General features: G+C 55.3%; 3 protein-coding genes across 5 annotated transcripts in view; 1 reads left to right on the forward strand and 2 right to left on the reverse strand.

The window, feature by feature from the left end:
- PDCD11 (programmed cell death 11) overlaps positions 1-7,574 on the forward strand; it is a 42,693-nt gene extending 35,119 nt beyond the window's left edge. The window contains exons 27-36 of one of the 2 annotated variants that reach the window (XM_069567724.1): positions 489-611; positions 1,162-1,284; positions 1,629-1,929; positions 2,134-2,250; positions 3,788-3,937; positions 4,149-4,399; positions 5,081-5,249; positions 5,733-5,886; positions 6,380-6,545; positions 7,244-7,574. In XM_069567724.1, the coding sequence (XP_069423825.1) occupies positions 489-611; positions 1,162-1,284; positions 1,629-1,929; positions 2,134-2,250; positions 3,788-3,937; positions 4,149-4,399; positions 5,081-5,249; positions 5,733-5,886; positions 6,380-6,545; positions 7,244-7,412 (1,723 nt within the window). In that variant the 3' untranslated portion in view covers positions 7,413-7,574. The remainder of the gene's footprint in view (positions 1-488; positions 612-1,161; positions 1,285-1,628; positions 1,930-2,133; positions 2,251-3,787; positions 3,938-4,148; positions 4,400-5,080; positions 5,250-5,732; positions 5,887-6,379; positions 6,546-7,243) is intronic. The other variant, XM_069567725.1, reaches the window with a different exon arrangement.
- Positions 7,575-9,203: 1,629 nt separating this feature from the next.
- Positions 9,204-14,839, reverse strand: CALHM2 (calcium homeostasis modulator family member 2). Of its 2 annotated transcripts, XM_069567728.1 has the most exons (4): positions 14,255-14,539; positions 12,761-12,936; positions 11,500-12,214; positions 9,204-10,265 (listed from the first exon to the last, which is right to left on the reverse strand). In XM_069567728.1, exons 3-4 carry the CDS (start codon positions 12,052-12,054, stop codon positions 9,849-9,851), a joined length of 972 nt encoding a protein of 323 aa, XP_069423829.1. In that variant the 5' UTR covers positions 12,055-12,214; positions 12,761-12,936; positions 14,255-14,539; the 3' UTR covers positions 9,204-9,848. The 2 variants fall into 2 exon arrangements, with proteins under 2 accessions (XP_069423829.1, XP_069423827.1); XM_069567726.1 differs by lacking the exon at positions 12,761-12,936 and having other exon boundaries at positions 14,255-14,839.
- Positions 14,840-17,964: 3,125 nt separating this feature from the next.
- Positions 17,965-21,441, reverse strand: CALHM1 (calcium homeostasis modulator 1). The gene is made up of 2 exons (XM_069566717.1): positions 20,890-21,441; positions 17,965-18,447 (listed from the first exon to the last, which is right to left on the reverse strand). Exons 1-2 carry the CDS (start codon positions 21,439-21,441, stop codon positions 17,965-17,967), a joined length of 1,035 nt encoding a protein of 344 aa, XP_069422818.1.
- Positions 21,442-22,028: the final 587 nt, after the last annotated feature.

Raw genomic sequence — 22,028 nt, forward strand, 5'->3', positions numbered from 1 at the left:
GGGCGAGTGCTGTCAAGTGGATTGGCCTGAAGTCATGGTTTGAAGTGGACATTTATGAGGCTTGACCATCTTCTCCTTGTTACTATTACCGCTGTCCGGAGCTGACAGGACTTCAGGAGAAGGTGGGGCTGGGCTCTGCAGGTGATGGCCTACTGACAGGTCCAGAGTCACCTTCTTACAAAGTGTTGTTACCTCAGGAGGTCTTCCCAGGTAACGCAGTGGTCAAGAATCCTCCCGCCAGTGAGGGAGATGCAGCAGGTGTGGGCCTGATCCCTGGGTGGGGAAGGTGCCCTGGAGCAGGAAATGGCAAGCAGCTCCAATATTCCTGTCTGGGAGATTCCATGGACAGAGGAGCCTGGCGGGCTACAGTCCATGGGCTGGCAGAGTCTGACATGACTGAGTGACTGAGTGCATTATCACGGGGGAGTCAGGGGTGAGGGTGGGCAGAGGGCTTAGAGGTATGTGTGTAAGCCTTTTTATTCCTTTAGGACGAACCCAGAGACGAAAAGCAAAATAACAGATCCAGAGATTAACTCCATCAAGGACCTTGAGGAAGGGCAGCTCTTGAGGGGCTTCGTCAAGTCCGTCCAGCCATCCGGCGTGCTCATAGGGTGAGTGAGGCGGAGCCTGGGGACGTGGACCAGCCCCGTGTCCTCCAGGAGCCTGTCCTGGTTGGCCCCCGCTGCTCCCTCAGTCACCGCCTCTGAAGGAACGTGTAGGGAGGAGACTGAGTTCCCACAGTGTTTTAAATTCCAGGTCTTTTCATACTTTTAAAAAAGTTGTAAATTATTCTTCTGTTTGGTGTTTTGGACAAAGAATGTGGCATGTCACGATTCGCGAGCGTTCTGCGAGCTGCCAGCGCCAGTCGCTGCAGCCTCCTTGCTGTTACTGTGTTTTCTTATTTCCTTCTGTCCTTCTAGCAGCTTTTGAGTTGTGTGTTGTGATGCTCTGATATGGGGTGAAAAATACCTTTCTATTATATCTTCATTATGCTAGATGTTTTTTCCAGTCTACAAAGCCCTCTTTATTTAGTTGAATGCCAAGAACCATCTGTTGTAAATCCTTGTCCCACTTGGGTCTCTGGGAGGGCACGGGCTCTAGCTTGGCTGGGACTCCGTTGCCGTGTTTACGACCATGGGACGCTTGTCTCTCTCCCGTCAGCCTTGGCCCCTCAGTTACGGGTTTGGCCCAACACCCGCACGTCTCCCAGCACAACCAGTCCAAGAACGCTCCTTATGACAGACACCTCCCTGAGGGGAAGCTGCTCACAGCCAAGGTCCTACGGTGGGTGCCCTCTCTCTCTCTTACCCCTTTCTCTGGGAACTCTGGGAGGAGATTGAGAGCTAAATTTTAAACATCATGGCCTAGGTAATGGTAAATGTGGTCCATGAACTCCCTTTGTTTGGCACCTTCTGCCTCAGCTCCTGAAAGCAGGTGTGTACTTTTCTTTGCACAGCACCTGTAGCTGAGGCCGGAGGAAGGGGCAGCACAGCCATGCTCTGTATTTTTCTAAGTGTCGTACGATGTGTGGGTCATTCCTAAGATGACTGAATGGATTGCAGGGCAGGTTGGGGCAGGACCCACTGTATTGTGTTGTCCTCGTCATCCACTCTGTCGTCCTGTCGTAGCCTGAACCATCAGGAGAGCCTGGTAGAGCTGTCACTCCTCCCCGATGCCACTGGAAAGCAGGACGCGCGTTCTGCCTCCTTGAGACAGCCACCTCCAAAGCAAGAGGGGAGGGAAACGGAGGCAGTGGAGAGAAACCACGAAGGAAAAGCAAAGGAGAAGCAGCAGCAGAAACAGAAAGAGAAGAGAACTGGCAAGGGGCAGGATGGGGCGCAGCCACCCAGCAAGGATAAGAAAGAGCCCCAGAAGCCCCAGGCAAAGAAGCTGGGCAAGCGGCCGCACCCCGAGTCCGGCAGTGAGCAGGTAGGGCCCTCGGGAAGATGGCCTCCCCTCACGTGGAAGGCGAGCCTTTCAGAAGATACCAGCAGCTGCCTTGCTGCAGCCTCTTGGACTGAGAGCAGCTGAGTTTGTGTAGGGCACTGGGTGCTGCTGGGAGGGCCGGGATCAAGCACCCCCTGGGCCATGAAGAGAAGCGAGGCTCAGCATCGTCCCTGCCTGTCGTCCCAGGAAATCGGGAGCAAGAAGCAGAAGAAAGCTGTCCTGTCCGAGGAGGACGACAGTGGTGTGGAAGTGTATTACCGAGAAGGAGAAGAAGAGGCAGAAGAGATGAGCATGTTGCCCAAGGTGAGGGGTGGCGGGGTTGGGGAGGAGGGCTGCTCCGGGAGGAGAGTCCCTGGTCTCCTGCCTGAGGACTGGGCTGTCATCAGCACCCCTTTCTTGTCCTCATTTTCTTTAAAATAGGAAAAGGTGGCGAGGCTAGTTTGCTCAGTTGGTCATCAGGTCCTAAGGACAGGGTCCCTGCTTAACTGTTGAATAGGCTTAAAAGTCAATTCTAATCCACATTTATTCAGTTCAGTTTAGTCGCTCAGTCGTGTCTGACTCTTTGTGACCCCATGAATTGCAGCACGCCAGGCCTCTCTGTCCATCACCAAATCCCGAAGTTCACCCAAACTCATGTGCATTGAGTCGGTGATGCCATCCAGCCATCTCATCCTCTGTCGTCCCCTTCTCCTCCTGCCCCCAATCCCTCCCAGCATCAGGGTCTTTTCCAGTGAGTCAGTTCTTCGCATGAGGTGGCCAGAGTTCTTCGAATGAACACCCAGGACTGATCTCCTTTAGGATGGACTGGTTGGATCTCCTTGCAGTCCAAGGGACTCTCAAGAGTCTTCTCCAACACCACAGTTCAAAAGCATCAATTCTTCGGCACTCAGCTTTCTTCACAGTCCAACTCTCACATCCATACATGACCACAGGAAAAACCATAGCCTTGACTAGATGGACCTTTGTTGGCAAAGTAATATCTCTGCTTTTTAATATGCTGTCTAGGTTGGCCATAACTTTCCTTCCAAGGAGTAAGCGTCTTTTAATTTCATGGTTGCAGTCACCATCTGCAGTGATTTTGGAGCACAAAAAAATAAAGTCTGACACCGTTTCTACTGTTTCCCCATCTATTTCCCATGAAGTGATGGGACCAGATGCCATGATCTTTGTTTTCTGAATGTTGAGCTTTAAGCCAACTTTTTCACTCCTCTTTCACTTTCATCAAGAGGCTTTTTAGTTCCTCTTCACTTTCTGCCATAAGGGTGGTGTCATCTGCATATCTCAGGTTATTGATATTTCTTTCGGCAATCTTGATTCCAGCTTGTGCTTCCTCCAGTCCAGCGTTTCTCATGACGTACTCTGCATATAAGTTAAATAAGCAGGGTGACAATATACAGCCTTGACGTACCCCTTTTCCTATTTGGAACCAGTCTGTAAGTGGAGCTAAATTAAATTAGTCAGGTGGTGGGAGAGCCAGCAAAGAAAGAAAGGCTTTTTCAGCCTGTCTGAGACTGTGTCTCCTTGTGAGAAATGAAGACAACCCCGAGGACCAGTGTGGAAGGGCTTCCCTGCCTCCCTCAGAGCATTTGGCACACCTTTGTCCTGCATTAATGTGTGTATGCATATGTAGCTTTTTAAAAAATTATTACTTAAATTTAGTTATTTACAAAGAAAGCTGTTCGTCACTCGTGTAAGTTTCCCCGGTGGACCAGGGTGTAGCCTGGTCTAGACCTCTAGGTTTCTGGGCATGGTGGGAGCCCCTCCTCCTCCAGTGGGAAGGGGCTGGGGAGCAGGGGCCACTGGGCCCAGTGCTGGCCTCACGCGTGCCTTTGATCCTCAGGAGAAGCTGACCAGGCCCGCAGAAGCGCCCCGGCTGCAGCTATCTTCCAGCTTCGTTTGGGACGTGGGTCTGGACACCCTGACCCCAGCCTTGCCACCTCACGGAGAGAGCTCGGACAGTGAGGAGGACGAGAAGCCAGAGCAAGCCACGGTGCCGTGTCTTCCAGGGCATCACCTCTTTCACAGGGACCGTTGGGCTCCCATGCTCTACCCTAAGCTCGGTGTCTCTTTGGGCAGGCGGGGCCGTCCCAGGCGGGGAGTGATTGCCAAGCCGCAGACTGCCCTGCCGGCTCCTGTCTTCCACTGCAGACCTCTCTGGGTCTGAGGAGCAGACGACTCACCTGCTGCTCTGCTTTCCACAGCAGAAGAAGAAAAGCAAGAAGGAGAGGGAGCTGGAGAAGCAGAAGGCGGAGAAGGAGCTGTCCCGCCTCGAGGAGGCGCTGATGGATCCTGGGCGACAGCCGGAGTCGGCCGAGGACTTCGACCGACTGGTGCTGAGCTCGCCCAGCAGCTCCCTCCTGTGGCTGCAGTACATGGCCTTCCACCTGCAGGCCACGGAGATCGAGAAGGCCCGGGCCGTGGCTGAGAGGGCGCTCAAGACCATCTCCTTCAGGTCCCGGCCCCACCGTCCTGCTTTGGGCCCCATCTTTCCTCAGGGAGGGCCGTGTCTCCTCCGCAGGCTGGCAGCAGTTGGGGCGACTGCCACCAGGGCCCATGGCTTCACAGGCTTTCTCTCAGAGACGGCCCGGCCGTGACATAGATCTGCTGCTTTATATTTCATGGTCCTCTTCACTGAGAGCGCTAGGGTCACATTTCCATGAGTCCCTACACTTCAGGTGCCTCACTTGGAGAAAAGTAGAAGAGGAAAACTTGCCTCTCCGCATACCTGGGTGAAAATCCTGGTGTGGCCGTCTTCCAGGCCGAGGCTCTAGCAGGCTTCCCAAAAGCTAGTGAGGAGGGATGGTGCTCCTTTACATCGTTATCTTGGCTTGAGGGGAGATTCAGACCATAGGTTCTGCCCTGTCCAGCCCAGCCCTCAGGCCAGTTTGAGATTGGTAGATTTCCTTCCCACGAATGGAGGTAGAAGCTAGGGGAGCCTCAGACCCCGCAGCCATGGATGGGCGTTCCTGCTCCCACGTGAGCTGCAGTGGGGCTCTCAGTGCCGGCTTGTGGGGGTGGGGACTGAGGACATGGGTGGAGCCTGGGGAGGGGATGTAGTCCCAGCCCTCTAGTTGGGAGTGGGGGCTCATGGGGCTGAAAGGATGGACTCATGTGCTGACTGTTCTCCCTCCAGAGAGGAGCAGGAGAAGCTGAACGTGTGGGTGGCCCTGCTGAACCTAGAAAACATGTATGGCTCCCAGGAGTCGCTGACCAAGGTCTTCGAGCGGGCTGTGCAGTACAATGAGCCTCTCAAGGTCTTTCTCCACCTGGCTGACATTTACACCAAGTCAGAGAAATTCCAGGTAGGGGTCTGGACCAGGCAGCCGGCTTCCAGAGGGGCCTCAGCCGCTCCTGGAAGTCCCTGAGGCAGCAGGGACGTCTCGGGGAGGGGGGAAACCCCTGCCTCTGGGCCCAGTCCTGCCCCAGGCTTGCTCATCTTCAGGTGGGAGAAGCTGTTTCCCCCACCCTTGAGCCACCAACAGAGGTGTCACAGATAGGAGGTGATGTGGCCCAGTCGCCCCTTTCCGTCTCTCCTCGCCCTCATTGTGCTCACGCTGTCTCTAGTCTCGACGACCTCACGGCATGGGATTATGAGGGAGACTCCTCAGCACGTGCTCTCCTCATCCTTGGCGCCTGCCCTTTCCCGTCGCATATGTGGATCAGGGCCTGGACACTGAGGGAGCCCCTAAGCCCAGGGCTAGCTTCCCACGAGCGTAGCCATCTGTCTCTGCCGTTGCCCCCTCTGCTCTCACCTGCTCTCTCAGCTTACATCATTCTTCCCACAGGAAGCTGGCGAACTCTACAACCGGATGCTGAAGCGTTTCAGGCAGGAGAAAGCTGTCTGGGTCAAATACGGCGCCTTCCTTCTGCGGAGGGGAAAGGCGGAGGCCAGCCACCATGTGATGCAGCGAGCCCTCGAGTGCCTGCCTAAGAAAGAGCGTGAGTGCTCGTTCCTTCCTCCCACCTAGATCCTGAGCCCAGTAGACTTCCTGAGTCTGCAGGGGCGTGGGGGTCTTCTCGTCCAAGGGCTGGTTTAGGGAGGCCTTCTGGAGGGTGCTAGCTTGCTCTCTGTTGATTATATACTTGTGAAGATGTGCTCATGTTGCATTTTAAATGCTAAAACTCCAGAGGTTGAGGAACAAAAAAGGATTAGCATCAGTTCTTTTGCTTGTGCCTGCCTGCCCCACAGCCTACCTCCCATCCCCCATCCACCTTCCGGGCCCAGAGAGTAGAATGTCTGCCGTTTGGGAGTCATGGAGCAGTGCCCATCGGTGTATTTAGCCCTCAGCCCGCCCCTGCATCCGTCTTGTCATCACTGGGTCTCAGGACCCAAGGGCAGGGAATCAGGCATCGGGCTCTGTGCCCGTAGAGTCACGTGTTGTGATGAGGGCGTCTCTCTGCTTTCTGTGTCTGAGCCGTCCTCTCTCTGCAGACGTGGATGTGATTGCCAAGTTTGCGCAGCTTGAGTTCCAGCTAGGGGATGCAGAACGCGCCAGAGCCATTTTTGAGAGCACACTGAGCATCTACCCAAAGCGCACGGATGTCTGGTCGGTTTACATCGACATGATCATCAAGCACGGCAGCCAGAAGGAAGCCCGGTGAGCAGGGAGGGTGGGCTGAGCCTCATTCCCTGTGGCGGGGTGGGGGCGGGCATCGACCACTCAGGAGTTTTAGCCCCGCAGCAGCTCCCAGCACCCCAGTTCTCTTACTCTGCCTGGAAAAACGGCTTTGACATGACACAGCAGGTTCTGTGGCATTCACATTTCCGATTTCTTTTTCTACCTCGGGGGCCAGCCACCGGTCTGGCTGGAACCTCGGCTGGGAGGTAGGCTGGCCCCAGGCCTGGGAGTCAGGAGACTGGGTTTTCCTCATAATTAATGCTGAGCCTGGCTCTCATTGTAGAGAGTGTTCACAGGCATGATCTCACCTGTCACCACCAGCATCCCCCCAAGACAGAGAGGATTAGAGATGGCTGGACTGAGGTCCAGAAAGAGTTGGTGCCCGCCCACGCCTCTCAGTGAGCTTTAAGCAGAGCTGTCCTCGCAGATCCACACCTCGCTGGCTGTCCCGTCCCATTAGCTCTGTCCTGATTCCCTGTGTGCCTTCAGGGCACTCGGCCCTGTAACATCTCAGTCTGCTCCTCTGGAAAGCAAGGCTGGACGTGACAGTTTATAATAGGAATAAAAATAAAGGTAGAAGTGGGAGTGCTCCAGAGCCTGAGAGCAGCGAGTGAAGGTCAGCCAGGAATCACGTGACCAGGGACCAAGAGGCAAACGCCATCTGCTCTCCCTCCCAGGGACATCTTCGAGCGGGTCATTCACCTGAGCCTGGCCCCCAAGCGAATGAAATTCTTCTTCAAGCGCTACCTGGACTACGAGAAGCAGCACGGCTCGGAGAAGGACGTGCAGGCTGTCAAGGCGAAGGCCCTGGAGTACGTGGAGGCTAAGAGCGCCGTGGTGGACTAGGGGCCGGCTGGCTCCAGGACACTGCGACAGCCTGCCCGACCCTCAGGCACCTGCGCTGTTGAGAAACTGTGTTGCCTGAGGACTCTATTTAAGTGCTGCCTTTTCTGCAGCATCCTTGGGGTAATCCCATCAAGATAAAAAATAATTTGAGATTTCTTATAATTCCTTTTCGCTTGTCTTAAGAACCAATTTGTTTCATCTTTTTCCTTTTCTGGGGCTGCTCAGTGGTTGCAGGCAGCAGGCTTCTGGGTCCCCAGGGAACCTGAGAGTCTCCTTCTTGGGAGGTCCCTGGGAGCAGGAATGGAGGGCCAACTCCCCACAGCCCTGGAGTCAGGATCCCACTGTGGCCCTGGCGGGCTCTTGGTCCAGCAGGGGGTGTGAGTGGGGTGATCAGCAGGGTCCTGGGAGCAGGCCACACCCTTCTAGATTACGGCATCTCTGGACCTTGCCTCTGCCTCAGCTCCGTGGTACCTTGTGCCCCTTGGTGGAGGCTGTGAGGCTTGGGCAGGAGGAGAGGCAGAGCCCAGAAGGGAAATTCAGGGACCTGAGTGCCTGAGAGGAAGGTGACAGGTATCAGCTCAAACCAGCTGGTGATGTCTTTTCCGGGGGCCAGTGGGGCCAAATTACCCAACCTCTCTGAACTGGGTGCCTTGTTCGTGAAATGCGGTTAAACAGTCCTGCTTGAAGGATTTTATGGACTGAGTGAGAGCATGTATATTATGTGCTGCCACAAGGCCTGGCACGTGCCTGCTCAGTGAGGACCTAGATTGACGTGCTGTGTGACCTTGGGAGACTACACGGATTCTCTCCCTGTTGCTCCCCTGAGGAGAGCTTGCTGGGCAGAGGGCATTGACTGACTTGTTCCTTGGGACCTGAGGGAGAAGGGATGTGATGGGCCCGCTGCACCCCCACCTCCCTGTAAATTTCTCAGAAAGACTGTCTCTGCCTCCTTTGATAAGTAATAATCCTGTGTTCCTGAATTAAGAGGCCAGCCCAGACCCAGCTAGTTGAAGCCAGTTCATTTTTGGGTTGGTCTTAAGGGAATTAAAAGTTTCCTTGGGCAGAGCTTTAAATGTCCTGAGAGCTGGGGAGCTTTTCCGTGGGAAATGACTGAGTCCCATGAGAGACTGGGGCAGGGACAAGGGAGAGCGCATTGGAGGTCCTAGAAGTGGCGGAGGTGCTCAGGCAGGGCGGGCGTGGGAGGGAGGCCATGGAGCGCTGGCCTGGTTCTCGCTCATTCGCTCTGGGTTACGAGAGCTGGACTGCCCAGCTGAGCACAGGGGCCGCGTCTGCTGACTACTGATGTCTAAGCCAAGCTTCTCTCTGAGAAAGGCCAGGCTCCATCTGTTTCCCAGATCAAATCAAATGACTGAACCCAGTTAAGAGATCATCAGCCCCAGGGCCTTCCCGCAAGCGGGAACACCTGCCTCTGCCTCCCCTGACCCCCAGCCCTCCCTTCTACCCATTTCAGTCTCACCCAGGGTCTCTGTCCTCTTCCCTCCCCAGGTCTGGGATTTAGGCCTGTCCCCCCAGTAGCTCAGCTGGTAAAGAATCCGCCTACAACACAGGAGACCCCAGTTTGATTCCTGGGTCGAGAAGATCCCCTGGATAAGCGATAGGCTAACCCACTCTAGTATTCTCGCCTGGAGAATCCCCATGGACAGAGAAGCCTGGCGAGCTGCAGTCCATGGTGTCGCAAAGTCGGACATAGCTGAAGCAACTTAGCGCATAGCATCGTGACCTCCAGTGTGCGGTGGCATGACCCATCCAGTTACACAGACACCAAGCTAGTCCTTTATACTAAGAAAAGCTTTATCAAAAATGTGTATAAAGCTGGAGGCATACGCCAGAGGGCTGCTTCCCAGCTGTGCATACCGAGCCAGCTGTCCATGTGCAGTTCCGCAAGTGGCCTGCATAGCCTTCCGCACGCAAGCCTGCTGGTGAGTTTCATCGTCACCTGACTGCTGGCCAGGGCTTCCCACACGGGTGGAATGGGTCCCTCTAGTCAGAGGTCATCCTCCACATGATAGTTCATGAAGGACCAGTTCTGGGAAAGGGTCTTTTCTCCAAAGCTGTTGACCAAGTGGCTGGTGGCAACTGGAAAGGGGACTTCTTCAGGTCTGAGGGCCTCCCTGCCAGAGCCCACCTCATCTGCCAGCTCTCACATCCATATCCCAGCTTCACTTTGTGTTTGCTTCTCTCCTGGCCTGTTTTCCCCAAAAGCTATAGTTAAAAAATCTCTGGGGAATTCAGTGGTTGGGACCGCGCACCTTAATTGCAGAGGGCGAAGGTTCAGCCCTGGGTCAAAGAACTAAGATCCCACAAGCCGTGCGCAGCCAGAAAACAGAAGTCCCCTCTGATGCTGGTGTGAGCAGGCAGTGGGGTTCAGTTTGGGACCAAATACCGTCATTGGCCAAGAGTGTGGGAACGGGACCCTCAGGAGGGAAGCAGGGACATCTCTACGTGGTCCGGGGCCATGCCGTTGCCCACCACACCCTGGGCCCACTTGTGCAGGCGGCTGTAGAGTGGGAGGCCTTGGTTCTCACGGTACAGGTAGACGCCGGTGATGGCGTTCCACTGTGGCCGCGGCTGTGTGCCTTCCACCGGGAACTTGGCGACCAGCTCCTCGTCGTCCTTGTTGAGCGCCACAAAGCCGAAGAAGCGGCGCACGTTGTTGGCAGCCAGCACCCGCGAGTGCACCTCAGCCGTGCGCTGGAACAGCTGGTCCTCGTTGGCGCGGTACTGCGCCCAGTAGGCCTCCTGGCGGTAGCTGAGTGGTGAGCAGTAGTGCTTGAGGCATTTGGTCAGGAACACCAGGATGGCCACCACGCCGATAAGCAGCCACCCAAAGAGCTGGCCAGAGAAGGGGCAGGGTTGAGGGCGGGCAGCGAGCTGCCTGGACCCCCACCTGCCCCGGGAAGAAGTGGCGGGAGCTGGTCAGAGGGTGTGGGCTGGGTGGAACCAGACATAACCCCCTGAGAGCTGGCTCTGTCCCTTCCCTGGCCTCAGATTCTGTTCCTCTAAGGGCAGCAGGCCCTTCTGACTGTGATTCCTCCACTTTGACCTCACTCCCTGGAGCTCACACCTTCTGTGTCTAGACTTAGCCTCTTTGAAATCACTCATGTGCTTGTCTCGTGTGGCCGTGAGCCTATTGAGGACTAGGACAGTCAAGGTCATCTTTGTTTCCCCATTTAAGCGTGGACAGAGATCTGTGGGCATTTGAGCATCAGATACATTTTATCTCTCTGCCTACCATCTTCCATCTCCCTTGGTGCTGTCTCCAGCCCTGCTTTTCCACTTGTGTTACTTATGTACCTTTAGAAAATCTGTGCTCAGGTCTTTCCCTGGCAGTCCAGTGGTTAAGACTCTGCACTTGCATTGCACAGTTTCAATCCCTGGTCAGGGAACTAAAATCCCACATGCTGTGCAGTGTGACCCCCCAAAAAGAAAACTGCTCTTTTCTGCCTGTTTCTCACACCCTGCTTCTTTTAAGTTAACACAAGCTGTTTTTCTGCTCCTGCTCAGGTTTCTGCTCTTGCTTCCTCTCCCTGACCAATTCCACTTCTTCAGAACTAAGCTGAGGCTGAGGCTAGGATCGTGGTGGCAGCTGCTGCTTCCTAACTGAACACCCCTCCTGTCTCAAGGGACTTCTCTTCTGTCGGCAATGCCTGAGGCTGACTCTGCTGGGTAATGGCTTTTCCTGGGATAGGAACATGCTCATCCCTTGAGCCAGCCATCCTCCACTACCAGCTCATGGCTGACAGCAAAACTTTCATAAGATGGCAGGGGTTTGTGCTCAATCCAGTTGGAGCGAAGGGCTTAATCTGTGACAGGTATCAGGCTCGGACTGAGCAAGAAAAAAATTCCTTTAATGTTTAAAACTCTCTTATTTGGGATGGCGTTGACCCTTGTCCCACCAATCGCTAACCCATGGATACCCAGCTCTGATGCCTGAGGCTGTTAATCTAGTGATTTTCTGGAGAGCTCAGCCCCGGAGGACTAACTCCAGGGTTAACCCTGAGCCGTTACCTGCCCACCCACCATCAGGTAGAGGAGAAAAGAGGAGCTTCTCTTGGTACAGTCTTACCTGGGACTCATACTTGAGTCTGCGGCTGACCTCCTCCCGGAAGACTGACAGGTTGGCAGGGCCCTCCCCGCATGGGAACCTGGCCAGGATTTCTGTGGCATGGGCTAGTGGGAAGCTCCTTTCTCCAACCATGAGTGAATAGGGGTTCACAAACTCACTGAGAGCACAGACATAGGCCTCACCACGCAGCAGGGAGATGACAGACCAGGTGACGGGGGCCACGGCCGCACGGCCCACGATGGAGCTTAGGAGGAGGAAGTTGGGGGCAGCGGAGCAGTTCTTGGTCCTCCGGTACTGGCACTCAGCAACCAGGTTCCAGGTGTGGTTGTTGAGGATGACGCCAATGAGGAAGAGTGCCAGGGCCGGCACCCCAATGGCTGCCAGCCCATACAGGTAGTTCCGGGCTGGTGAGCAAGGGCAGTGGAAAGCCACCACTGTGAACAGCTCCTGGCTGCCCACCGTGCCTAGTGCCACCAGCCCGTTGAAAATCATCACATCCTTGCTCTTGAAGAAGAGTGACAGGAAGCGGAAGTTCTCTGCGATCAAGGCTGCCATGGTGATGGGTCAGCTGGGGGACCGACAGCAAGGGTGGAGGCAGGAGGCGATCTGGATGATGGCTCCAGGTGGGACTACGAGAGCTTGCAGGCTAGTGGGCACCGGAAGGCAGGGCACAGTCTTGCCATTTCATCCCCTGTAGTGGCCAGTTGGGTGCTTCCTGTGGGACAGTAGATGACAAATCAGTATTTGCCTCTGAAAATAGGGACCAAGGGGCTCTTGTGAAGTCAGGCTGGTGAGAAACGAAGGAGACTCGGGGAGCCGCAGGGCCAGGTAGAAATAGAGTAGCCACTGTTCACTGAGCTCCTACTATATGTCAGGCGTTTGGCACCCCTCATTGCCCATCATCACGGTCCTGCACTGAGCTGTGATAGCCCAGTGCACGGTTGAGAAGGCGGAGGTTTCCCCGGGGTGACTGCCTGCCCGGCTCTCACATGAGTGCAGAGCTGAGATTTAAGCTCAGGTCTGTCTGCCTCACACACTTAGGTTCTTGTCATCCCCATAAGCTTCCCTTGAGGTGGGGACTAGCAATGGCCCTGTGGCTTTGGGGAATCTGGGATATTGACTGGCTTTCCCTTTGGGATTCCAGGTACTTGCTAATGTGCTGGGGGACCTAGGACAGTTTGGAGGGTGTGTCCTCGGGTGTCTAGCCCATGGGTATAAAAGCTGGAGTGGGTGTCCGGTGGATGAGGGACTTGAGCTTGACCCTGTGCTATGGGCTGGTGTGGAGGAAGGGGTCTCCAGTCAGTGGTGAGCCTGGTGCAGCCTCCCTGGAGTTCATAAGAGCCTTTTCATTTTGGAGACCACAGGCCCTGGACTGGTTTAGGAGATCCTGGCTCTCAATATTCTTCATGACTTTTCTCTGGACTTCAGTGTTCTCATCTGTGAAAAGAGGATAAATCATTTGCCCCTTGTCCTCCTCTTAGGAATGCTGGAGGGAAAGAAAGGGAATTAACCATGCTTGATAACTCTCCCATATATGACACTCTCCATCTCACCCTGTCCAGTCCTGAAGGCTTCTCCCAGAGGTGAGGTCGATGGCAAGGGGTGTGTGTGTATGTGGGGGGGTAATTCTTCATGGGGCAAAAATCAGGAAACAAAGGCCTTCAGAGGATAAGCGCTTTGCTCAAAGCTATTCAAATATGGACGTGCCTGGAGGAGACTTTTGTGCGTGACCTAAGCAGGCCTGGGAAGTGGACAACGGTGGGTCAAGCTAAGCAAGCCCTCTATTTTCCTGGTTTCCTCTGCCCCTGCTCTGTGCCCATCCACAAGAGCCCTGGCAAGCCTCCCATTCCCCACCTGTTCCCCTTTCTTTGTCCAGCAGCCATGTTCCACCCAGGTCCCCAGGCCTGGGGCCACCCAGCCAGCCAGCAAAGGAGGCCTTGATGAAGCCTAAGGCTTGGCCATGCCCGCGAGACAGTGGAGTCTCCGAAGGCAGGCTGTCTCTCGAGCCTGCTCTTGGTCTGGGTAGCAGCAGTGCTGGCAGCCTGCCAGGAAGTAGCCGAGGCCTCCAGCTTCAGTCCTGTTCTGCCCCAACTCCCTTCCCAGGTTCCGCCCACACAGGCAAGGGTGTGGCCCCTGTTCTTCTTTCTATCCCGGGATGAAAAACAAAAGTCCTCAGGCCAGAGGCAGCTGGGGAGTGGAGAGATGGGAGGTGAGGGGCGGGCAGCAAACAGAGGTGGGGGGTCCTGCCAGTATTTCCTTCTGTGCCTCCTCTCTGGACCACTGTCCCTCCCGGTTACTGCCAAGACTGCCTGACTGGGTGCCACGTGGGTTGCCAGGTGGAGAAGGAGAAGAGATCTGTCTTGCCTAACTCACTGTCTCCGGTGATCCTGGAGCTCCAGTCTAACTCCCTGGGAAACGAGTTTGCGATATTGCTGGCGATGATCCGGTTAAAGGCAGCCCCCTTTCCCCACCTCTCCTCTTGACTTAACCGCCTCTAATACGCTCCCCTGGGTTCAAAAATCACAACAGTGATGGGTGGTGCGCAGAGGAGAGAACACTGCCCCTGAGAATACCGCCCTTGGGCCCCAGGCCTGGGAGTGTCATATCCAGGCCCGGATGAGACCTCCAACAACAGCAGTAAGGACAGGAAACGGGTGACTGGGGAGTGGGGGGAGGGGGTTCAGGGAGGGGCCTGGCTCCCGGGAAAGTTCCTCCGGGTAGAACTGGAGTGGCCCTGTGTGCTCCCCTTCCTTACCTGGGATCTGCTGCGGGCACCGGTAGCTTTGGCCTCCGAGGGGCAGGGCTCTCCAAGTGGCGCAAGAACATCAGAGACCCCGGTGGGGACCAGCCCATGCCCTCTCCCTCCCGCTTTGCTTCTTCTGCCCAGGAGAGACCGGCAGGGCCTGGGGCTGTTGAGGTCTTCCGAAAAGTTTAACTCCAGAAAAGAGGCTGAACCCTGCAGGATGGATGGTGTGACCCAGCCAGTGGAAAAACAGTCTCCGGGCAGGCGGGCACCAGGCAGTGGGGGCGGGCGGAGGGCGGGCGGCGCGGGGAGAGGAGAGGAAGTGGAGGAGTCAGTTTTGCACTAGCCCGCCTGCCTACAGAGGCTCCGCACCAGTGGGACCAGTTTGGGAGCTAGGCAGGGGGCCCTCGGCATTTCTGGTCTGGGCCTGTCCTCCAGGCTGGTTTCAGGAGCACCCCCAGTACTTGATCTCCACTGACAGAAGCAGCCAGAACCGAGCCCCAAGCAGGATTAGGGGAGAGGAGCCACCAGACTGACGCTGACTCCTAGTGGGGTATGCAAAGACAAAGGCCCCCCTCCCCCATCCTGGTCCTCTCTGAGCAAGCCCTCCCCCTGCTGGCTCTTCTGTCCTCACTTCCACTCACTCCCCAGATGCTGCTTAGAATCTCAGGAGCGCTGATGAGAAAATTCTGGACTCTAGGGATTTTCTGAGGCCCTGTGGGGAGAGCTCTGACTGGTGGGTGGAAATTACGAGGAGGCAGATGAAGCCCTTTGTAACAATTAGAGCTATCCAGCCTGTTCCAGAAACTGGTCGTGAGATCCCTGTCTGCGGAAGTATACAAGCTGAGGCTGAAAAGTCTTGGATGGTAATGCTGAAGGGGAGGGCCCGGCCCAAAGACAGTGTCAATGACCCACCCTCCTGGACCAAGGGAGAGACCCCCAGACCCCTGTTCACTCTGCAGTCTTGGGGTTCTGTGACCTTAGAACTGCTGAGTGACCTGCTGGCCTCCCTCAGCTGGGCTTGTTCAAGTGCAGGAATGAAGGGAAAAGGACCAGTGTTCATTTTTTTCACATCTTACCATGTCCCAAATATGGTTCCAGATTCTTCCTTAGAAGTTATCCTTTAACCTCACTATAATCCTGAAAAGCAGGTCTTTTAAACATCCGTTTTACAGACAGACAACTGTGGGTCAGAGGGATTGACCCACTGGGATTGAATCCTCTGTGGGTCAGAGGATTGCGGGTCAAAGGACTTGCCACAGGTCCTACAGTCCCAGTATTTGAATGCAGGTTTGCCTGACCTAAAATTTTACTCTTTCCTTCACATTTCTTTAAAATTTATTTTTATTTATGTTTTGGCTGTGGAGGGTCTTTGCTGCCGTGCACAGGCTTTCTCTAGTTGCGGCAAGTGGAGGCTACTCTTGGTTGCGGTGCCTGGGCTTCTTCATTGCAGTGGCTTTCAGTGGCTTCTCTTGGTGCAGGGCACAGGCTCTAGGCGTGTGCGCCTCCCTAGTTGCAGTACCTGGGCTCAGTAGTTGAGGCAGGCTCAAGCAGTTGTGGCACACGGGCTTAGCTGCCCTGTGGCATGTGGGATCTTCTGCACCAGGGATCCAACTGGTGTCCCTTGCATTGCAAAGCAGATTCTTAACCACTGGATCTCTGGATCACCCTCCTTCACATTTATACTTCCCAATAACTCTGGGCTGGCTTTTTTCCTCTGGACACCACCACTCCCCCCTCCGCCGCCCACTCCCAGCTGCTAACATACCCCTGGTCTTCACTCATCTGAATCGCCCCCGAGAGTAAGTCCCACCTCCTGGAGGAGGCCTCCAGCCTACCTAGGCGTCCAGGTTTCTCCCTCTTCCCAAATAATTAAAAGGAGAGAGACTGGGTCTCAGAAGTGGGAATAGAGGGAAGGAAGCCTGAGGAAAAATGAAAATTATTAACCCAGTGTTGTTAGGCTTAAGATCAAAATGAATTCTTAGATAAATGGGACTTAGGTCTCCAAGATGTCTTGGGGCAAGAAGCTCATCTTCTTGGCCCTCTGCTTCCCCCTGGACAAAGGAAGCTCTAGTTCCTTACATCACCACCTTCCATCCAGGAGGAGGAGAAGCCCTCAGATTTGGAAATCAATACCCACGTTATCCGCCAAGTACTGAGTGCCTACCACGTGCCATGAATTTTATGTACCTCACCCATTTACTGCTCACACAATCCCATGAGGTAGGTGCCTCATCTCCCTTGTACAGAGGAGGAAACAGGCAAAGTGAGGCAACTGACCCAAGGGACACAGTTTGTAAGTGGTAGAGCCAGCATTTGACTGAATTCTGTCTCACTCTTGAGTCTGGGCCATTTCCACCCTAGGTAGCTCCCCTCCCACCCCTCCACCCTCACCCCCACCTCAGGACAGAGACCTTCAGTACTTTAGAACCCCCTCCCCAAGAGATATGGTCTCTGAGAACACAGGAAGACATCAGCTTCCCTTTCTAAATGCTCTGGGGATGGTCTGATTTCCACCTGAGACCTGGATGTGAGGGACTCGTCTGGGCCATCTCCAAGGCCTCTCCCTGGCATGTGGTATGGTCTGAATATGTCCCCTGCTCAAATTCATAGGTTGAATCTCAACGCCCAAAGGCGATGGGATTAAGGAGTGGACCTTTGGGAGGTGCTGAAAGCATGGGATTCATGCCTTATAAAAGAGGCTCCAGGGACTTCCCTGGTGGTGCTGTGGTTAAGACTTTTATGTTCGCAATGCAGGGGGCCTGAGTTCGATCCTTGGTCAGGAGACTTGATCCCACGTGCCACAACTAAAACCCAGTGCAGCCAAATAAATACACAAATAAAAATTTTAAAAAGAGGCTCCAGAGAGCCCCCAGTCTCACCCACCACAGGACACAGTGAGCTGGCATGCTCTACCAACCAGGAAGAGGGCCTCTATAAGAACATGACCACAGCGGTGCCACGATCTCAAACTTCCAGTCTCCAGAATGGTGAGAGAGGCCTCTGTCATTTAGAAGCTACCCAGTCTGCTGTATTTGTTAGAACAATTCAAGCAGACTAAGACAGGGGCCTTTTGTGCCAGTGCTGAGTAAGTGTGCAGTCCGCCTTGGTGATGTTGAGTGACCTCCATGGTGAGCCACACCCTGGCTTCTCCCGACTGGACCTACCTGCTGATAGATACCTTATCGCCTGTGACCATAGGCGTGTCCCATCATGTGGGGCTGTGTCGGGTCCTTATGGCCCATTTTGGTCTGTTCAGCCTCTCTCAGGAGACCAGCCAAAATCAGAGGATTCCTGCTTCATGAGGTGGCTGGACTTCCCTGAGCCTTGAGCATAAGGGAACTAAGATTTTTTAAAAAATCACAGATGAGTGAATGCTGGGGCAAGGTGCTCACAGAGCCTGAGTGAGAGGAGACAGTGAACCAGGGGTGAAGTGGCCTGGGAGGGGCTGGGCAGATGGGAGCTTGTCTCCCGCAAAGGCAGTTCTGAATCCCTCTGACTAATACTGCTCGTGGCCCTATAATCCAGGACCTTCCAGGATAGTCCCATAGCTGGGGGACTGAGGTCCCCTTCCAACTCCAAATTTGCCACCTCAAATGGGCAGGTGAGTGCCTTGGCACGTAGGTCTGCTCTGGAGCCTACAACCATTTCTTCATCCAGTTTGGGGGTCTGAGGAGCTGTGGGCTCACACCCCCATTCCCACCTCTTCACCTGGCTGCGGCTCACACTTTGCTGAAGTAGGTGGCCACCTCCTTGCGTGAAGGCCGGGGCCCGCCCCCAGCCCAGCCGTTGCCCACCAGTGGCTCCTCCTGGCCCAGCCGCAGGGGCGGCTTGCACTCATGCCAGCTTGTGAGCAGCCTATTCATGGTGCCCTGATCGGTGATGCCACGCAGCTTCTCCCTCTCCTCATCTGCCCCTTCCGTGGCAGCAGGGGCAGCCGAGCCAGTGGGGCCAGCAGCCAGCACCCCGTGGGCGTGACCCAACTCCAGGTCGTGGTTCATGGCCTCGAAGAACTGCTGGATACAGACCTTGGCGAAGGCCTTGGCGTGCTCCGTGCACGTCTCATCAAAGAGCTTGCGCTCAATGTCGATGTAGTGGGACCAGTACTTGCTTTTAAGGAAGGCGGCCTGTGTGAAGCAGGGCCGCACAGCACGCACAACAAATGCCAGCAGCGTGGTCAGCAGCACGAAGGACCAGCCCAGGGCCTGAGACGAGAGAAGACAGAGTGAGCCGGGCACTGCCCTCTGGCCTCCTGAGCCTGTCCAGGCCCCCAAACCACACTCTGTGCCAGGGCCTTTAGGGGAAAGAGCACTGACTCAAAGAGCAAATGACGGCACCTCATGGCCTCCACTTCCTCCTCTGTACAATGGGCACAGATATACCATCTCATGGAAATGAGACCGCGTGAGTAAAATGCCCTGTATGTAGGCCTGGCTCTCAATACATAGGACTTAGCTGGGCAGACCTTGGAACTAGAATGCCTGGGTTTGCCTATTTGCACCACAGGCATATTCCAGAGATATGATGGGATCTGCTCCAGGCTGTTACATTAAAGCAAACATGGCAATAAAGTGAGTCACACCATGTTTTTGGGTGCCCAGTGCATATAAAAGTTATGTTTACACTAACATAACGTGTGCAATAGCATTATGTATAAAAAACAATGTATACAACTTAATTAAAAAATACTTCTTTGCTGCAAAATGCTAGCCATCATTTGAGCTTTCAGTGAGCAGTAGTAATAACATCTGTAGTAGTAATAACATCATTTCAGTGATCACCAAAAAGTTTAAAATATTATGAGAATTGGCAAAATGTAACCCAGAGACAAGAAGTGAGCATAAGGTGTTAGAAAAATGGCACCAACAGACTTTCTCGATGCAGGGTGGCCAGGAACCTTCAACTTGTGAAACACGCAGTATCTGTGAAGCCTGAGAGAGTGATGTGCAATAAAACAAGGTCTGCTTGACCTTAACAGTTGACTGGGAGCAAAGTACGTGCCTTCTCTGTGCCTCAGTTTTTCCACCTACAAAATGGGGCTGTTGATCATCGCACTGGGTTGTTCTGAGAACTAAAAGTGGCAATAAACTTAGCACAGTGCCTGGTACCTAGTTAGTGCTCAGTAACTGTTAGTCACTATTATTAGGCCAACCAGCCCTCACTAATTATGCCTCTTCCTTCAGGAAGCCCTCCTTGACCTCCCACAGTGACGCTTCCTCCTCTGAGTCCTGTACCCCGCCTCTGGCTCCTGCTGCTGTCTGCCTGTCAGTCGGCAGCTCTCAGTCAGTGCCTCACTTGTGGGTTCCGAGCTGAGCCCTCAGGGGTCACAGAGACAAACTGGACAATTGCTCAACTTGTGCTGAAGAGCACTGGACACTCGGGTGCTGGTTCTATTCTTCCAGTAACTCACTGTGGTGAAGGCTGCTCCCCCAGTTTGAACTTCAGGGTCAGCCCCAGTTGCACAGAGAAGCATTTGGCCGAATCAGGGTGAGTGAGGCAGGGCAACCACTGTCAGTAGTGGGGGTCAGTGGGTTATGGTAGAGCACCCTGGGGCGGGGAAACTGCAGAGCATGTGGTGGATGAGGAAATGTGGGCCCCGCTGGGCTGAATCTCCTAAAGTTTCTGGTCAACCTGGAAATCTCATTTTTATGTGATAGTTTGCAGGTTTTAGATGATGTCAACTAATTCTAAAATTAAACTTTGAATTCAGCCCCTGAAGTCCAAATGACATACTATAGGCCAGGCAGCCTGCCTTCTGGGGCCCCTTTTAGTCTATGAGGTAATTGTTTAAAGGTCAGGTGGAGGGTAAGTGGATGATGGACAAGTGCTCACAAGAGAGGAGGCGCAGGCGAGAAGGAAAGCACTCGGAGTGTGAGGTTCACAGGGGCACCTGGGGACGCCGCAAGCCCCAGAGGGGAGAGTTCAGGCTGGAGGGGAAGCCGGGGTGTCTGGACTCATCGCAGCAGAGTGTGCATGCTTCTGAAGATTTGTCCCCTCCCTGGCAGACCCCTGCCCAGGTCTTCCTGCCCATGCACAACTGCTGAGGAGTCCTGAGGGGCTCAGATGAGTGCCGGGCCAGAGGGGCAGAGAACGAGGAAGCAGGGCTACAGAATCCCCCGTCAGTGGGCCCTCCAGCCCTGCCTTTGGGGCACATCCCAACAGTCCATCCCCTCACTTAAGCCTCTTTCCCCTGAGCGGGGAGTGCCAGCTGGGGCCATTTGCCAGGGAAATGTGCCCAAATGGCCCAGCCACCCACTGGCCTCACTACTGCCCCAGCCTGAAAGAGGAAAAGGATGCAGATTCCCCCAGGTTTCCAAACTGGAGCTCAGGAAGACAAGGGGCTGACTGAGAGGTTGGGTCCACTCAGGGGAACCTCAGGACAGGACACAGGCCTCTTTCCCCAGGTGGCACTGACCTGAGGAAAGACACCTGCCTCGGCCTTCAGAAGCCCTTTGGGAAAATATGCCCCCGCCCCAGGGAGCTGCGTCTGAGTGGGCAGACCCAGCCCTGGCGGGGGGTTGCCCCCATCTATTGGGAAAATGTGAGCACGCCCCGCGGAAGCTCCACTTCAAGAGCGGGGAAGGAATACTTTCCGAGGGATCCGACCTGTGAGGGGAGCCCCAGCCCACGGCCAGCCGGCCCCTCACCTGTGAGATGCAGCGCAGGTAGCGCACGGCCACCTCGCGGGCCAGCAGCCAGTCGCCCTCGTAGATCTCAGGGCAGGGCACCCGGGCCAGCAGGCGGGCGAGCTCGGGCGGGGGCAGGCCGGGCACCAGGCTGCCATTGCCCAGCAGGCTCACGGGCACCGCTGTGCAGAATGCACAGAGGAAGCACTTGCCGTCGAGCAGCGTGACGGCCACCCAGACGACGGGCGCGATGAGGGCGCGCTGGGCCATGGAGCAGAACATGTAGCGCAGCACGGAGGGGTCCTTGGCCCGGTGGCCCGGTGGCCGCTTCCACTCTTCAGCCAGCATGGACACGTTGTTGTTCATGACCAGGCCGAGCAGGAAGAGCACCAGGGGAGGCGCCAGCAGGATGCCGGCGCTGTAGGCAGCATTGTAGCCCGGCAGGCAGGGGCAGTTGAAGTCGAAGGCGGAGTACATCTGGGCGCTGGCCAGGGCCATGATACCGCAGATGCCATTCATGAAGGACTCCTGGTTGGACTGCAGGAACTGGAAGATCATCCGGAACTTGTCCATGGTGCCCCCACGGAGCCTGCTGGCTTCCTCCCACCTCACTGCAGCCTCAGGGTGGCCCCTGAGGCCCACTCTGCCCAGCGGGCGCCCACCTCATGGCTGAGACAGGCAGAGCTCCGGGCGGAGGCTGGGGCTGCTGTCTCTTTGAACCTTCTAAGTCAGGCGCTGGCCAGGAGGGCGCAGCTTGACCAATCCCATGGGTGCAGCAGTCTTCCCTCCCCTACTCCACCCCTCCTGGGTTTCTCTCTGTCTCCACAGCTGGCTCCGCCACTGGGAAACCACGAGGACCACACCTGACCGGGACCAGTTCTCTGGCTGCTGGAGGAGGGTGGGGATGGAGGCTCCAACTCAGCTGGGAAGACAGGGCCTTGGGCAGGGTTGAAGTTTGGGAGAATCCAGGACTGCTGCAGAGGCCTGGGCCCCGAAAGGGCCTTGACCCCTGGGCTCCTAGGAAGCGTGTCACCCTCCTTCTGCCCTTCCCATTGGGTCTTTCATCCATGCTGTGTCAGGATCCAAGAGGACTCCTCCCCTAGTGCAGAAAATGGTATGATGATGTAGTGAGGGCAGTGGTGGTGGCACTGTCATAGGTG

The sequence above is a fragment of the Ovis canadensis genome, chromosome 22, assembly GCF_042477335.2.
Source record: "Ovis canadensis isolate MfBH-ARS-UI-01 breed Bighorn chromosome 22, ARS-UI_OviCan_v2, whole genome shotgun sequence".
NCBI lineage: Eukaryota > Metazoa > Chordata > Mammalia > Artiodactyla > Bovidae > Ovis > Ovis canadensis.